Source organism: Mauremys reevesii, linkage group 23 (assembly GCF_016161935.1).
Source record: "Mauremys reevesii isolate NIE-2019 linkage group 23, ASM1616193v1, whole genome shotgun sequence".
Taxonomy (NCBI): Eukaryota; Metazoa; Chordata; order Testudines; family Geoemydidae; genus Mauremys; species Mauremys reevesii.
Window position 1 is genome coordinate 15,938,143 of NC_052645.1, and position 17,548 is coordinate 15,955,690.

The 17,548-nt window shown below is 54.0% G+C and overlaps 1 protein-coding gene across 4 annotated transcripts; it reads right to left on the bottom strand.

Annotated features, from left to right (window-relative positions):
• Positions 1-8: 8 nt before the first annotated feature.
• Positions 9-15,457, bottom strand: LYPLA2 (lysophospholipase 2). 4 transcript variants are annotated; one of them, XM_039511871.1, is made up of 10 exons: positions 15,312-15,457; positions 9,463-9,569; positions 8,011-8,042; positions 7,053-7,118; positions 5,028-5,075; positions 4,702-4,772; positions 4,309-4,382; positions 3,863-3,964; positions 3,400-3,576; positions 9-2,749 (listed from the first exon to the last, which is right to left on the bottom strand). In XM_039511871.1, the coding sequence occupies exons 2-10, from the start codon at positions 9,538-9,540 to the stop codon at positions 2,699-2,701; spliced, it is 699 nt and encodes a 232-aa protein (XP_039367805.1). In that variant the 5' UTR covers positions 9,541-9,569; positions 15,312-15,457; the 3' UTR covers positions 9-2,698. The 4 variants fall into 4 exon arrangements, with proteins under 4 accessions (XP_039367805.1, XP_039367804.1, XP_039367806.1 ...); XM_039511870.1 differs by lacking the exon at positions 15,312-15,457 and adding an exon at positions 14,193-14,458; XM_039511872.1 differs by lacking the exon at positions 15,312-15,457 and adding an exon at positions 9,652-9,911.
• Between the last annotated feature and the right edge of the window lie 2,091 nt (positions 15,458-17,548).

Here is a 17,548-nt window from a genome sequence, read left to right on the forward strand (position 1 = left end):
GCGTGGGAGAGGTTTATGTTTTCTTTAATCTCACGTCCAAGGGTGTGGAACACAAACCCTCCCCAAGGAAGACAGAGAACTAAAAGCCATTTTCAGGAATGGACAGAAGCTTCTTTCTCTCTCTCTCTCCCTGTGGCCTCAGCAGCCCCCAGCCCAGAGGAAGTTGCTGCTTACACAGGTAGAGAGCAGCTCCGGGGAATGCGCTGAGAACAGGCCCCTACTTTCATACATAAGAATGAACATGAGGCCAGGCCCCCAGCCAGCTAAGATGCAGAATGTTCCAATTCACAGTCACATAGCTCAGGTGGAGCTGCCAGCCTTAATTTAAACTCCCAGGAGCTGCATTCCCCTCAGCCCAGGGAGGGGCAGCTTTAAGCAGACCCGAGGAGGAGGAACAGAAGGGCTGTGTCCAAAATGAGACGAGCTAGTCCCGCCTCTCCCCTCCATGCGAGCAGCGACATAAGTAAACCCTTTAAAAAATGGGTCCAACCTGATTGTGAGGCGCTCGAGAGGGTTATTGCTTTGTGCAGCGCTGGACACGGCTGCATCCATGGACCGTGGTCCAGCCCCTTTTTCTCCTGCCTCTGGGAAGCTGCACCCCAGCCACCAGCACCATCCCTCACCTGCTCTTTCCCCCCCCTGGGGTGGGGCAGGTCCCATTTAGGCTGGGCCTGAGTGAGTTGCTGTCTTCCCTGCTCCTGCTAGGGCTGCAGGGAGAGCCCGGCTGCAGCTAGGAACAGCCAGCCCTGCCCCCACCTGCAGTCCTAGCCCTGGCTAAGTCTATGCTGGGGGGGTGGGAGGCCTGGCTCAGCTGATGGAGACAGCGACTGCGGGAGGAATAAGGAATTCAGCCCTTAGCCTAAAAGGTTTCTTTACAAGACATTTACAGCTTGATTTCCAGGCCCCACTTATGCTCCAGCCCAGAAGGGGCTAATAATGCAGCAGGCTGAGTCCATGGGGGGAGCAGGCCTGTGCTGCTCAACAGCAAACCCCCTGGGCCTGTTCAGGGAGAGGCCGGCCCTCAGCTGCAAGGGGGTGCAGGAGGGAAGAGAGAACAGGTCCTCTAGGCTGCAGGGTGCTGCTCTGCCTGCCAAGATACATCAGCCAGCACCGGATGCCACCTCCCCCTATCCCTGTGCCAGCAGTAGGGGCTCAGCTGAACAGGGCAGGAAGGACCCAGCCTTCCGTGGAGAGGGGCAAGGCCCCTGTGGCAAAGGCAGGCTCAGGTGACTTCATGAAGGCGATTCTGCCCCCAGCTCTTAGGGATGCTCTCGCCTTCCCTGCTGGGACGATCCCCGCCTGCCGCCAGCAGGCTGGTGCCTATGGGCAAGCGTGCAGAGCCCTCAGGGCTATATGGGCATAGCAGCGACTGGCCCCAAGGGGGGCTCTGGGACCGGCAGCCCCCAGGGCAGTGGGAAAAAGCTCTCCAGCATTTGCCGATGAGACAGCTGAGCTGACCTGCTGGTGAGAATGACGACAAGGCTGAGAACGAGGCTCCTGCCTGCATCGATCCCAGCCCAGGACAAGAGCATCAGCTGGAGCTTTTCCTTCTGTCCTTCCACCTGACCTGACCCTGCTGTGAGAGGAAGAAGTAGCAGCAAGAGACGCTCCTGACTGGGCCGGCACCCAGGGCAGAGCTCAGGGGAAATACACTAGGAAGCTGGCTGTAAACTGCAGTGATTTGTCTTTGCCTCCTTGCCTAGCTTCTGACAGTGCGGCGATGAGAGGAGAGACGTGCGGGGATGCCCCAGCACAGAACGGAGAAGATTGTAAAAAGCAACAGGAGGAGAAGGAAATCCCTCGATTATCTCTAGAACGGCTGAGCCACTGCGCCCTGGCAGCAGAGACACAATCAGACGCAGTGTGGAGCCCATGGGCATGGCTGCCTTCCTGTTGGGGGTGCGTGTAACAGAGCGCATGGCAGGAGGCGGGGTGGGCGTAGGTGGCTACCTTCCAACCCACGTGTGCTGCCAGCTCCCTCAGCTGTGCTGCTGGGAGAGGGAGCAGAGTTTAAGGTACAGTCCCAGTGTAGCGCTCTCTGGCCCAACGGCCCCTGAGCTGGGCCCCCCGGAGGCTCAGGTTCCAGAGGCTGATTTGTTTTAAAAACCTCTGAATCGTCCCACCATGGAGACCAAAGGACTGTGCAGCTGCCTAGAGGCCATGACCCCACTGGGCCACACAGTGGGGTCATCGGGCCTTTCTAGGTAGCTTTGCAAAGCTCTCGAGCTCAAGCCCAGGGGAGCATGGGCCAGCAGCCCCCCCCCCCCCCCCCGATCCCAGACATCTCCTGCTTTCCAGGGGAGGGACTCCCTGCTAATACTGCAACAGGAGAGACAAGACCATGGAAATCAGCCTGAGTTAGTGCTGAGCCCACCTCCACAGCCGGGTCGGATACAGGAAAATCAAGGGGATCGAAATCCTCAAGGGAAAAACGAGAGATAAGGCCACACTGGACTTGGGACAGTCTCTACCTTAAACAGCTCCACTCTCAACTCAGGGAGCACCGGGGAGCAACACCCCGCACACCTGAGGGCCCGTGGTGCAGAAGAGACAGGAGAGGGAAGGACTGAAGGGAGGGAAAACAACTGGAGTTGAGGTTGGTTGCCATGGCTTCCGTTTGCAGCAGACAGGATCAGTGGGAAAGATCAGCGGTGGTGACCTCGCGTCCTTTCCCTGCGACAGTCTCGAGTGGCTCCGCTTAGATCCGGGGCAGCAGCTTCTCAATGAATTCCTTCACCGCCATCATCTCCTGGACACAGACCACGAGAGCCCATCACACACGGGGGCTGCCCCGGTGCCCGCAGGGGAGTGTCCCGCAGGGGCAGGGCCTAGGGCTGGGAGGACACTGCAGGGGGGTGCCTTGGATCCAGCTTTTCAACAGCCCGAGGGCAGACGCTGCCATTGCAGACAGTCCCCTGAGCTGGGTGCTCCTTGGGCAGCGCAAGCCCCCAACCTGAATGAGGGAACAACCCCCAAGCTAGAAGTAGGGGCTGGTGCTCCCCAGGTTCCGTCAAATCTAGGCTTCTACGCCCTTAGCTGGGACCATCTCCCCCCTCCTGGGGCCAGGGAAGTTCGGGGCCCATAGCCACCCTCCCCCACGCCAGGCCTCATTGCAAAGGCCATTGCGCTCACCCCGGACTCGTGACCCAGAGCCGTGGCAGCGAAACTGCAGCCCCAGCCACCCTCTTCTTCAAGAGGGAGATGCAGCCTTCACATAGTACAGATCCCAGCCGGCAATGCACCACCACGAACCAAGCAGCCCGCTGAGTGGATCCCACCCGGGCACTGCATGCTGGGACCTGTAGATGGGCACAACCTGCTCCACGTAATGAGACTCCAGTGCGGCCTGCAGGCTCAGGCGCGATACCCAGACGCCCTCTGCGCCTGCAGCTGACTGACCTGAGGGCAGGAGCTGTGCATCATTCCAGGGTAGGTTTTGAATTGAACCTTGGTGGGGGTGACGACGGATTTCAGCTTCTCGGCGGTGAGGGCTCCGAAGCGGACAGGGATCATGGGGTCCATCTCCCCGTGACACTGCAGGATGGCGATATCCTTGTTCACGCCGTTGCTCGCTGCCTGCAGCACAAAGAAGAGGGCTTAGTGGTGCCAGGGCATGGCGGGATGCCTTGCTGGGGAGCAGATGAGCGATCAATGCAGTGTCCTGCCGACCTGTGCCATCACCCCCAGTGCCACCGATTCCACCGGGTGCTTGCTGTCCGCAGTCCCAGGTGGGGTTTGCTGAGTAAGAAGGTTCTGTGATCGGCAGCAGCAAAGCCCCCTCCATCCCCATCCGCCCCCTGATCTACTCCCACCCCACACGGTGCCTTAGCAAATAGCAGGCAGACAGACAGATTGCCGGTACCTGAGGGAAGGCCTTGTGTAGCGGGAGCCAGCAGCTGAGAGCCACGATACCAGCCAGCTGGTATTGGGAGGTGAGCGCCGTGTAGAGCGATAGGGCACCGCCCTGGAACATACCAAGCACAGGACCATGCAGTAGAGCTGCTGCCTGGAGCTGCAAGCCCAGCGGAGTCCAACCCCAAGATGGGAGCGACCCCTTCCCAGTGCAAGGGACACCACCCCCTCCCAGCCAGGGGCACTGCCCCCCGGTGTATAACCACATGCACAAACCGCCCCGGGAGGACAAGGTCCCCCTGCTTGGGAATGAAGCTGAGAAAGCCACGGAGTGTAACCCAGCCATCCCCCTGCACCAACACGGCCAGGGAGCTGGAGCCAGGCAATGCTGCTGTTCCTGTTGGACAGCAGGCTGGACGCGAGTCCCCGGCCCCAGCCTGTACCATCAGTGCTTACCTGCGAGAAGCCCCCGAGGATGATGCGGTTGGGTGGGATGCCATTCTTGATCTCATGCTCAATAACTGCTTTCACTGGAAGAAGCCAGAGAGAGGTGGGTCAGCTCAGGATGGCCTGGGGGTCCTACAGTGTCACACCGGAGCTGGGATCTGCGCAGGGCAGAATCAGGGCAAGGCCCCAGGCGTGTTCTCCACAGGGCACAGGAAGTCTGAGATGAGGGACAAGGGAAGGGACGGGAGGAGCAGAGGCAAAGGCAGAAGCGAGGACAGATCCTGCTCCCCTCCAGAGAACGAGAGGCCGTGGTGAGTCGGGTGGAAAAGGGATGAAGACAGGGCTAGACAGAGGCTGGGGAAAGGCCCTCAGCCCAAGTGGCTGCACCCCCACTCCTCTTACGGTTTTCAGCTGCTTTCTTGATTCCAGCTTCATCCTCAGGCGCGTCCGGACTCAGCCCCATCAGATCGAACCTGGGAGGGAACGCAAGTGAGATCAGCCCCCTCCTCACTCTCCCAGTGTCCATGGCACAGGGGAGTCTCAGGACCAGATACACCCACCCCCTCTCCCCTGGGGGGGGGCTCCAGCTATCTCCCTACCCACCTTTCCCTCTCCTCCACGGGTGGCTGGAGAAAGACCCTTGATTCCACCTGCCACTACCTCAGGCTCCCTCCGTAACACAAGCCATCCCCTCCCCCCAAACCCCGCCAGCAGCCCCACGAACTGACCAGGAGGGCATCACCATCTTCATGTTGAGGGTTACAGGAATCCTGGGCCTGCAGAGAAAGAGAGATTAAGGCAAGTGAAACAGCCCAGGTGGGACCTGCAGCAGGAAAAGTGATCCTGGACCTATCGCCCGAGGGATCCAGCCCCAGAGAGGGCACTTTGGCCAGCAGGCTTCCAGCCCTGCACCAAAGAGACTAATCTGTGACAGGTCTCAGAGTAGCAGCCGGGTTAGTCTGTATCCGCAAAAGGAACAGGAGGACTTGTGGCACCTTACGGACTAGCAAATTGGCAGCAGCAAGTGAATGAAGCAGCATGACGCGCCCCCTAGTGGTACATCCTGCCCTCAGCTGGAGGCTCACCTGGGCGGAACAAGGTTTAGCTAGAGTCCCTTAGAGTATCGCTGGCTCAGACAACACTCGCTGCCTATGGCTCGGCGTGACTGGCCCTCGCTCACCTCCGCCAGGGGCCAGAGAACCCAGGGAACCGGGGCAGAATTTGCATGGATCCCCCCCTGCCCCGTCCAGGTGGGCCTGGGGAACCACCCTGCTGGGGCTGAACAGCAAACTGTTTCCCTCCCCGCCCTCCACGTGCAGCACCCCCATGTCCGGCTGGGATCCTCCCCTTCTTAACATATGTCCAATCCTCACTGCCTACCCCTTCCCCAGCTGCTAACTCCCCAGCTGCCCTTAGGCTCTCGGCCCGGCTAACACTGGCCTGGTTACATGTGCAGAGGTCCCGCACATCCAGCTTCCCTCCTGGAGCAGGCAGTGTTGTGTGCTGTTGCCTAGCAGCCCATCCAGGGACCCGACATTTGGGGACTGGCTCTACTCTTGCCTTTGTTTTTCTGCTGCTGCGCTGGGGAGATGCTGACAGGGCAGCAACTGCTCGCTCCTGTCCCGTTAGGATGGGACGCCCAGGAACGGAGGGTCTCTGCTCACTAGGACGCTGCTCCGGTGCTTCCCCGGGATGGGTGAGTGCACATTTGTGTTGCTAACCAAACAGAAGCTGCTGAGGCATCAGTGCTAGGGCCTCGCAGGGTACGTCAGGCACTACTGCTTTATATTGACCTGGCCTGCTCAGAGAAGGGACCTGAGGTCGATGCTCCCTGTGCTTCTGGCTGCTCAGTGCAGTCACAGGGAACAGCTAGGAAATCAGACCCTGGGTAGCAGCATCTCACTCATTACACAGCTGTGCCTGGAAGCCAACTATCTGCCTCTCGAGCAGAGACTGGGGGCCATTCCTGGACTCTGGAGGGGAAGGCAGTCAGCTGCCTGCAGAGCTGGGAAGACGTTTTCCTTGGCTGTTTTAGAATCCCTTGTTCCTCCTTCCCAAGTGCCCAGCTGAGGAGAGTGCGCCTTGCGCTCCAGTGGGACGCTGACTTGTCACATCACAGGCACTGGCTAGCGCGTGCATACTTCACCCTCTGCCGGATTCACCGTCGGGCTTACTCCAGGGACAGAGGTCATGTTGCCCTCAAGTGGCTGCAGCCTACAGAGGCTATGAGCCCTAATCCCAGCACAGCTGACACCAATTCTCCTTTAGCTCTGTATGCATGAGGCTTAACTGGTGACCACTGCCTGTGGCCATGGATCCATCACACAAGGTTTGGGTGCCATGTGTCCAACTCGGCCGCCCATCCTGCAGTCAGCGCCCCCTGAAAGCTTCACCATCACTCATCTACTAGGGGAAAGACAAGTCCCCCCTGCTGGAACTCTAGGGGAAAGGTCCACAGCAAAGAGGGGAAGTGGGAAGAGATGATGGGGCAAAGGAAAGGAACAACACTACAGCCCACCAGCTCTGCCCCCCGACCAGAACAGGAGCTGGCAGGAGCACATCCTGTGAGAGCACCACCCATCCCAGCCAGCTCAGAGTGGGAGGGGCGAGCCCTGCCTGGGAGCAGCAGAGCGGGACAGGCTCCAATGCTAATTTCCATTCAGGACAGTGACTACCTGGTGAGATATTCTCCCCCCACTAACTAGCAGACTGTTTCAGAATTCCCTCCGATCAGGGGCAGAGGTGATACTTACGCGTGAGGGCAGATATATTTCACATATGGGAGTCGGATGGAGGAGAACGCCTCAGCCCAGCTGTGCCTAACAGGGGAGAAAAGAGAGAGTTCAAGCCTTGCATGCTACAAACTGTGAGGCAAGGTACCGCCCCGTATACTGGCACCCCCACTCCATCACCGCCATGTCATCCCTATAGAGCCAGGCTGGGTACCCTCCTGTCCACCTCAGGAGCAGGGATCCCAATCCATTCTGCTCAGTGCACTGGCAGTAGTCCATGAAGAGCCTGGCCACACCATCAATCTCCTTGCCTAAGCACCATGATGCATCAACCCCGGCAGCACAAAGCCGCCCGTCTCTTGTACGGCTAGGCAGAGAGACCCAGAGCAAACAGCCACACAAAGCTTAACGGCTAGTAATGGAGGCGTTGATATCGGAGAGGAAGGCGTTCTGCAGAGATGGGCTCTGTGTATGCAGCAGCCTTCGGTTACCTTAAATCAGCCTCACACAATGAATGATAAAGCAGCTACCTAGGCATAGAATTTACTCCCGCCCCCTACCCAGGGTAACGGAAAAACAATTATACTTTACTAGCCTTCAAAAAAATCCTCCTGCCAGGAGAGCAGAATGTTGTGAGGCGGCTGGAAATCACAAATATTAAAGCTGAAATCCGGACAGCTGTTGGCCAGAGATGCCCACACTAGGGTCACGGGATCATAACTTGCTGCACTCACTAGGCTATTACCATCCCTTCTCCATCTGGGAAGGAGCAATACCATGCCCCTTGCCAGACAGGCAGTGAAGCAATTTCCATGTATTTAAATAACACAGATCCAACAGGCTTATCTGCCTGATCTCTGCTCTGTGCTGCTACCAAACAATGCACTTTTCAAATCCTAGTGAAAGCAGGCAGCATGGATTCTCCGAGTACCACTTGACAGCCAGACAACAAAAGGGCCAGTGCTCCAGAAATACTCACCCTGTGTCTCCGAGCCCATGTAAAAAAATGACCTGTTAAATTAAGGAGAAAACGAAGGTATTAGCCAGCATAACAGCTGGTGAACACGTGGTGAGGCAGGTCTGGGATTTAAAAAGCAGCCATGTGGGGCATTGTGCAGGGCCATTCAGTCACAAACAAAAGCAGATGCAACACACTGAGCAGAAATTACCCAAGCTAATGACATGTCCCTGTGCCCTAGAGAATCATAGGACTGGAAGAGACCTCGAGAGGTCATCTAATCTGGTCCCCTGCACTCATGGCAGGACTAAGTATTATCTAGACCGTCTGAGAACGATGCACTGAGTTGGGACAGACACACAGATTTACTGTTGTAGGATGTATTTATCACCATCTTACCCATGGGCACTGGCTATCTCGAGCTGTCTTCGTGGTTAAACAGCCGAGACCAGGGCTGTTGAACCTGTCACTAATGTGCCTACCTGATCATTCTGGAGAGCGCAGGTTTGAGGAGTGGGCTGGTGCTCCCCAGCGATTTACATTCTCCCTAAGGAAGGGGCAGAAATCTCATCACTTGCGATTTTTAAAACTAGACTAGACAGCCCTCTAGCAACGCGTGCTCTCGGGAGGCGACCCTGCCTGGGCCCCCGGAGATTCCAGCTACTTCTGATTCTGCAGCAGGACCCATTCTAAACAGCTGGCTTTGGGGAAACAAAAGGGTTCTCTTTAAAGGCGCCCATGAAGGGTTTGCCTTTGGAACTTTGCAGGGAAGATTCTGAAAGCACAAATGGGAGTGAAGCGCCCAACTCCCATTGACCTTCCAGGAGTTGGGCATTTAACTGCACTCTGTGCCTCTGAAAACCTCCGTGACCCCACTCTTTATTCACTGTTAGCTTTTAGATAGCGGTGGGCATTTATAAACATCAGGAATCACTAATCCACTCTTAGAGCTCCTCCTCCTCCAGTTTTATCCTTTTCCACTGAGGAAACATGGCTCCAACCCCTCACCCCAGTTCCTAGTGACACCTGAAATTGGCAAGGCTCTCTCGCTGGGGACTGGGTGGCTCACAGAGGATTTCAGCTCCAGGGCTGTCAAACTGGCAGCTTCCTCTTCCAAGAAGGGAAATAAGGCTGTTTCGTTTACTTCCTTGCTAGTGCTGCAGCAACACCAATACGGCCAGCACCACTCAGCGAAGCAGGGCGAGCTCCTTGTTCCCAGCAGGTACAAGAGAACACACTGGTTTTGTGCAGCTCCTACACAAACAGCAGTGTGCGTTTTTAATTTCAAGAGATGAAGACACTCTGAACCCGAGGGAGGCTGCCCCTTCGAGCGCATCACTATCTCAAGATGGGCTTGAGCTACAGGACAGCGTCCCCTTTGCATTTCATAACGACAGTGGGAAAGAAAAAGGCCAGTTAATTCCCTAATCAGCCAAGGCTACAGCAGATGGACAGAGCAGAGACCAGCCTTACCGCTGCAGTCTCCCGTTCTGCCCCTGAAACAGTCACCGCATCAGCAAGGAGGGGGACAGACATGTTGTTACCACACATACACTGAAAGGAACTCCAACAGCTGGCACCTGTAGGGAAGAGAGACAAAATCAAGTTGCAAATCCCAGCTCCAGTCTGAGGGGCTGGCGGTCAGATGGGGCTGGTACCGACCGATTAACACCAGCTCAAAGCCAGCTCAGCACGGTGGTGCCTGGAAGCTGCTGCCATCTGATGGCTGCCCACTGAGGCCTGCGTGGAACAGGAGTTGAAGGGCTCAGTTCAGTTCGTAATGGGCCATGGAACCAACATTCTTCTCCTCCTCTAAGGCTGCTCCCTTCAGGATGGGGGTGAGACACATTGTGGGACACTGGAGAAGCTTGTACCTGCCTGGACTAACAGGGATCTCGTCTCCGGGGCTCTCAACTGGGCAGCTTTCACAAGAAATAAACACGCACAAAAAAGGAAGTGAACTTTGCAATCGCCATCCTAATGAACCCTGCACATATGTGCCGCCCAAGACACGAACGTCACGCATGCCGGTCACATATTGACTAACACACTGCAGTGTCAGCAGTCAGGAGATCGCTTACAGGTCCCCAAACTAAACCAACTCAGGGTTTAGATTGACCTGAGCGGACAGCCCAAAATGCATCGCCCCAGTGATGCTCAGAGAGGGTGACGTGGAGCAGAACTCCAGGCTTAGCTCAGGAAAGGCAAGAAAGCTCATATTGAACTAGTTTCAAAGCTCCTGCCTCTTCATACAGAGGGGAACGTGCACGTAATGAATTGCAAAGCCAGGAAGCAGCAAACAGCACTTCTGAATTACGCTTTTGGGGTGGGCGGGGGAGTGTTGGAAGTGAGGATAGGAAGCAGGTCCTGGGCTTCATCATCTCTATTCTCCCTTGAGGACATCTCACCAATAGCTGCAACCTTAATAATCCCCAAACTCTGTGTCTGCCGATCACTGCCTGTCAGCTCATGGCAAGGGTTTGTGTCTCCCTTCCTGCCCAGACCAGGGCTCTGCGCAGCACCTTCCAAAGGGCCTTGGGAGGCTCTGCAGGGAGGGCATCTCTGGGAGCATCATCCAATTATATTTCATTGCAACAGAACAGATTCAGCTCAAGCCTGGCGGCTTGGGAGTCAGAAATCAGTGAATGTTTCCCACTTATGGGCGGCTGATTGGATGGTGCAAATTGACTCTTGCTTCTGTTCATTGCACCTTAAGGTCAAGGTTATTGATCTCACTGGTAACAATGCAGGGACTGGAGGAGCCAAGGGCCAGTTCTGGCTCAGCATACCTCCCTGGCTGTCATGGGAGCCATGCTGAGGAGGTCTCAAAGGCAAGCTCTGCCTGCAGCCCTCAGCTTTTCAAACAGATCAGTGACACACATTTTACAACGCTAATAAACCAGACAGCCCTTTGTTACCAGCTACGCCCACAGACCCAGCTGGATAGAAAACAAGCAACATTCATCTGCTGGTATTACAGCTACATCACCTGCAAAATCTTCTTTGCATCTATTAATACAATCACCATCACGCTCACCTCAAAGAGCAGGCAAACACTGCCGGCACATTTAACCTCACCAAGCAAGTTTACAGCTTGTGGACGGTGCCAGCTATTGCCAATCCCGGACATTGATATCGTATCCAGCCACAGAACGGGTGCAGCGTGGGCACAGGGCACTTCCCCGCATTGTCCCACCAGCGTCTCTTAGCTATAGCCTGGAGGGAGCTCCATCTCCATGGCCCAGTAAAGTTCTTGCCCTCTCTGCTGAAACTGCCCAGATGGGTGCCAGTCACCGCCAACCGTGCCAGTGATTTTGATGATGTGGAAACCTGCCCAACGAAAACTAAACCCAGATCCACCAAACTCATTTCACGAGCCAACGGACAGTCATGTTTTCAGACTCTAATAAAATATTAGAAGAAGGAGCTCATCAGATCTGGCACCCAAATGCCACATGACCAGCCACAGAGACTGAACCCACATATTACTCCCTTTCCCATGTTCAGAGAAACCAGCGGGGAGGAACAGCACTTGCCAGAAAGGTAGAAGATGACAAAGAGCCGAGTCTCACTGTCCAGTATAGCCTATCCTGTCCTGAGAATAGCCACTAGTTGAGTACATTCAAGAACGCGAGGCACTCAGATGCTATGAAAATGGGGGTCCTACAAGAACCTAAGACAGATGCATAGATTAGTTAAAATGTGCTCCCTATATTGGATAGGGACTGATTCCCCAATCCCACCCCCCCCCTACTCTGCTCACACAGGCTGTGAGGGGCTAACAGATGGTATGGCAGTTCAGAGAAGCCCCCAGGATATTTAACCCTCTCTGAGCTGGGAACCTCCTGGGAGCTTTCTCCTAAGCTCTCCAATGCTCTATGGTTTCGGGGGGGTCAGAAATGCCATAAAAATAGCCCACTGCCCCAACGTTTGAGCAATTAAGCCTCACAGTTAGTGCAGAAGCATCCACAAAAACAAGACGTTAAAGGGACACTCTGTCAGGCCCCAAAACGTGTTTTATGCAAAACAATCAAAAGTAAATTAAAAAAAACAAATGTTAAAAGAAATCTTTGCAAGATTTGAGAAATTTCAATTAATGTGGCTTTTTGCTTAAATTTAAGCAGCCCCTTGGAGTAGCCATCACTCAGTCATTGGCATATTATGCTCCTACATGAGACCTGAGAGAAAACCAGCCTAGAAATAAAAGGAGAAACTGACCCGTCTATTTTCAAAGTCCAACTTTGGGGTAAGTAGCTGGGGCGGGGCGAGGGGGATAAATAGCATAAATCTTGAAAAGTAAATGAAATTTTGAATAGTTTTTCCTTTCTAAAAGTCTCGTGTTTTATCTGTAACAAAGATAAATGCATTAATTATTATTATTAATTAGAGAGCTGCGCATTTCATTGCTCAAGTAGGCCAAACTCTGTGTGTTAGCCAACTTAAGTGTAAGTGAAGGCTGGCAAGCAGGGTAGGGGACGTGGGTTGCCAGAATTGGAGGATGAGGGGCCCAGCTCGGGGAGGGAGAGAACTGGCTAGAGTTGGGGGTGAGGTGCCTGGGGCCGGGGAACTGGACAGAGCTGAGGGGTGAGGGTCCAGGCTCAGGAGGGCTGAATGGGTGCACAGCTCAGCTTACACTGCCAATGAAATGCAAGCAGCTGCCTGTGATGTGTGTGGGCAGCAGCAGAAGACACCAGAGAGTTTGCCCTGCCTACAGCACCAAATGGGCCGTCTGTAGGCTGGATTTTGGTGGAAATCAGGCTTTTCTGGCTTTCTGATCCTCACCAAAATTAGCAGAGTTCGGCCCATTGATACCTAAAACATTCCCTGAAAGTTTGGAATTGATCAGATATGGTTTTAAGAAGTTATCATGTCAGATGCAGTCAGAGAAATGCCATCAAGTTGAGTGTAAGCCCTGGATTCACTCAACTACAGAGGTCTCAGTGTCACAAAAGACAAAAATATAAGGTAATCAGAGCCTGCAGTTTTAAAACCTACTGAGCCAAATTCATCCTTCACGTGACTCCATCAAAGTCAACAGAATTACACCAAGGGAGAATTTGGCCCCATGACTTTTAACCTTACTTTCTCCTTAATAGAATTTGCCAGGAGATGTTCACTCTGAGCTTGTGGCAACAACCTGCATCAGTTCTTATTTTATCCAAAGCAATTCAATTTCCTAATTAATCCACTCCTTTCTACTATACAATAAAAATAATCATATTCCCTAGCTAAAACCCAGAGAAGTGCTTCACACATGGATAATCTATAACACAGCCCCCACTCAATGGATCCCCAACACCTCCCTAAAGGCTCCTAGTGTGTTTCTCTCTCATCCTTTTTTCTGGTCTCTTACCCAATCAATACCAGAGTCTTTTTTGCCTTTCCCCAGACAGAGCACTCCACGTAGGAGAGGATCTTCTCCTCTGCCACTCCTACGCTTTGGAACAACTGTGTATCTGCTCTCAGATATCATCCAGACACACCTCTCTCTCCTGCCTTGCCTCCTCATTGATTACTGGGTTATGACCAACGCTCTTGTTTGACTGTCATTTATGGCGCTTGCTACCTTGTGCTGTGTTTTGAGTGCATACAGTTGGCAGAATAATACATTCTACACCAACTTCTCTGAGTTGTCTCCTGCAATATCCTTGCACTGACCCAGCTCCCAGATTCCCTACATTATTCCAAGTACTACATCACGGGTAGCCAACCTGTGGCTCCAGAGCCGCATGCAGCTCTTTAGAGGTTAGTAAGCGGCTCCTTGCACAGACACTGACTACGGGGCTGGAGCTACAGGTGGCAACTTTCCAGTGCTCACTGTTCAACTCCTGCCTCTGCCACAGGCCCTGGCCCCAGTTCACCCCTTCCCCCAAGGCCCTGTCCCTTCCCACCCACTTCCCGAGCCTAGGGTGACCAGATGTCCTGATTTTATAGGGACAGTCCCGATTTTGGGGGCTTTTTCTTATATAGGTATCTATTACCCCCCACCCCCGTCGCGATATTTTACTCTGGTCATCCTACCTGAGCCTGCCGTGCCCTCGCTCCCCAGAGCCTCCTGCATCCTGCATGAGGCACAGGGAGGGAGGGGAGGTGCTGATGGGCGGGCGGCTGGCAGGCAGGGTGGGGCTGCTGATATATTACTGTGGCGCTTTGGCAATGTACACAAGCAAATTCTGACTCAGGTTGGCAACCTCTGTGCTTACCATGTCTTCTCTCCCTGGATATGATCCCCATGGCATATCCCTACACTTCCCCTACCCTGAGCCACCAAGTGCTTCCTTAGCCTGCATGCAAACACAACAACTTTCCCTATATCATCATATACAGTCAATTGCAACATCCCTCTACCGATTTCCAATAGCACAACACCCTCATACCCCACACAGATTGCACAGCTCATTCACAGAGCAGCTCTAGTAGCTTCAATAGCACATCCCACCACGTGCGGCTCATGAAATTCTTGGGGCCATTTCCACCGGACCCCATAGTCCAAAACTCCCCTGGCGCCTCCCCCCCCACCCCCATTACCATCTCCTGAGAGGTGTGTCAGCCCCAGCCATCACCCTCCCATCTCAGTGTGTCTCCGAACTAGATCAAGGTCCTATCTCTCCCTCCCTTCCCCCTATAGCCCATCCTCCCTCCACAAATACTTTGGCCATTACCCCCCACCACACTGACCCTTCCCCCATATCTCCCCCCCCCAGCTTCCCACAATAGCTCATTTCCCCCCAACCCCTCCCTCATGTCTCCCCCTCCCCACAATAGCTCAGTTACCCTCCCCTCACTGACCCCTCCCCATGTCTCCCCCTCCCACAATAGTTCAGTTCCCCTCCCCTTCACTGACCCCTCCTCATGTCTCCCCCTCCCCACAATAGCTCAGTTTCCCTCCCCCACTGACCCCTCCCACAATACCTCAGTTCCCCTCCCCTCACTGACTCCTCCCCATGTCTCCCCCTCCCCACAATAGCTCAGTTCCCCACCCCCACACTGACCCCTCCACCTGTCTCCCCCTCCCCACAATACCTCAGTTCCCCTCCCCTCACTGACCCCTCCTCATGTCTCCCCCTCCCACAATAGCTCAGTTCCCCTCCCCTCACTGACCCCTCCCCATGTCTCCCCCTCCCCACAATAGCTCAGTTCCCCTCCCCCTCACTGACCCCTCTTCATGTCTCCCCCTCCCCACAATAGCTCAGTTTCCCTCCCCCACTGACCCCTCCCCACAATAGCTCAGTCCCCTCCCCTCACTGACCCCTCCCCATGTCTCCCCCTCCCCACAGTAGCTCGGTTCCCCACCCCCGGACCCCCCCCACCCCGCTCCGCACCTCTCTCGCTCTCTCCCCGGCTCCTAGACACACTCTCCTGCTTCTCCGACCGGAACTTCCGCCAGCCGACCGGTCGGGGCGCCCAGGGTCAGCCCACCGGAAGTGACGGCACACATGGCACGGAAGCCGGAAGGGGCGCCATCTTGGTCCTACCCGGGGGCCGGAGTCCCCAGGGGGGACCCTTGGGGGTGGGCAGAGAGACTCCACCCCGCGGGGGGGCCCGGGTACAGCGGGACGGGACCGGCCCTCAGAGGCCCCCTCAGCCCGGGGGGAGCGCGAGCTCTGCGGCTGCCCCGCAGGGGATACGGACCCCCCCCCCCCCCCGGCGGAGCGGGATCAGTGCCCCGAGCCTGCCCTGGGTTCACTCCCCTGCCGGGTGCGATCGGCCTGGAACGGGGCAGTGTCCCCTCCCCCCCCCCCAGACAGTGACCCAGAGCCCAACCCCTGGGGGAACCCATGAGAGCCGGGGACAGGGCCACTGGGACAGACACGTGAGGAGGAAACTGGGTCAGTAGAGCCCAGCTTGAGCCTGCTGGTTTCACCCCACAGAGCCGCCCAGCTCCCCGTGCAATGGGCCCTTAGTCACCCTGCCAGGAGGCAGGGAACGGCTTTCCCAGCGGAAAGGCTGCTCCGGTGCCTAAGTCAGGACTCTGGGAGCATAATCCCTATTCTTGTCAATCAGGTTCTCCGAGCCCACACGCTGATATCTGGGCAAAGGCCCAACGTGATTTATCTAGGAATAGGCCCTACTGAGCCTTAGGGACTGAACCCCCCCTCGCATCAGCAGAGTTTGTGGGAAACCCTTTTCTATTACATTCTCAGTGTGTTTAAGGTAATGATGCTGAAAGTGCCAGCAGTATTTTGGGGGTGGGGGAGAGCAGCTATTTCCTAATATAAATGTCCCTGAGTGGTAAGAAGATATTAGGGCAGCAATTTGAGAGTGTATGGGGGAAGATAGATAAGGAGCTGGCCAAGCTATTTCTTTGCTGTAGAGAAGATATCGCTCTCTCCCACCCTCCCCCCTTGCCTATCACTGCATTAGTGAAGAAGTTAAAATGCTGACAACCATCAGCACAGCTGTAATTTTTTGATTGAAACCCAAAGTTAATAGTACAGTGAAGTTTCATCCTGCAATTTCTGCCCTCTGACTATAAAATGAAATTGCTGCCTCAGAGAAACAGTTATCTTCATCTATACCAGTGTGTCCCAACCTGGGGTTCACAAAATGTTACAGGGGGTTTGTGGGAAAAATTTCCTAATGGCAGACAGAGCTGTCCCTAGGGACCCCAAGCAGGATGGGATAGTGAGGAGACTTAACCTTCAAGAATCCTTATAAGAAATGGAAAGGGAAGTGGATTTTTTTTTGCTGTTTTTAAAATTAAATAGGCAGCTAGTATGGTTTTTAATATTATGAAGAACAAGTTTAAGCTTTGTTGTAACATGCATTGTTTGCCTGGAGTGCTCAAGACCTGAATGCTTGTGTAGGAGGAACTCTTGGAGTTGGCTGCTTAAACACCTTCAAGCTGTTTCACATCTGATGCTCCTTGATGAAACATAGAAGCCTTGTCTTATAACAGGCTCATTCAAAGTAATACAAGCTACGAATGTGAGATTATGGAAGAGCATTGCCATTTTCATAATGCAATAAAAATACTGTAATGAGAAATAATAAATACATAGTGTGTAATAAACATGTCACAAAAACAAATTTTATATTTCCAAGATCACTGCTTTTATAATTTATACTCAGGTAAAAGAGAAAATCCCTGGAAATATTCATTTTTAAGAGAGGGTTCATGAGACTTGATGTTTTAGTGAAAGGGGTTCACAGGTTGTTAAAGTTTGGGAACCACTGATCTAGACTAATGGGTAGGATTAAATTTGCTAAACGTATTTTAAATCCCTTCTTGAAGCAGAGTTAATGCCATAAAACTGCAGTTTAAGGCACTTTTGAATTTAGATTCCAGCCACAAAAGGTTAGTTGTAAGTCACCTCAGCATACTGTTACAGTTACACCCTGCTCTTGATGGGAGGTTGTGTAAAGGTATGAAAAGAAGCTTGTATATACATAACTGCAGACAACTTCCACTGGATGTGTCACATAAAGCAATTCAGAGGAAGATCTAATGTTTTCCCCATTCCTTGAGCACCACAGGAAACAAACAGATTACAACCTGCCACTCTAATCACTACCAGATGTCATCCTCATTGAGGATACAAGACTACACAAGTAATAC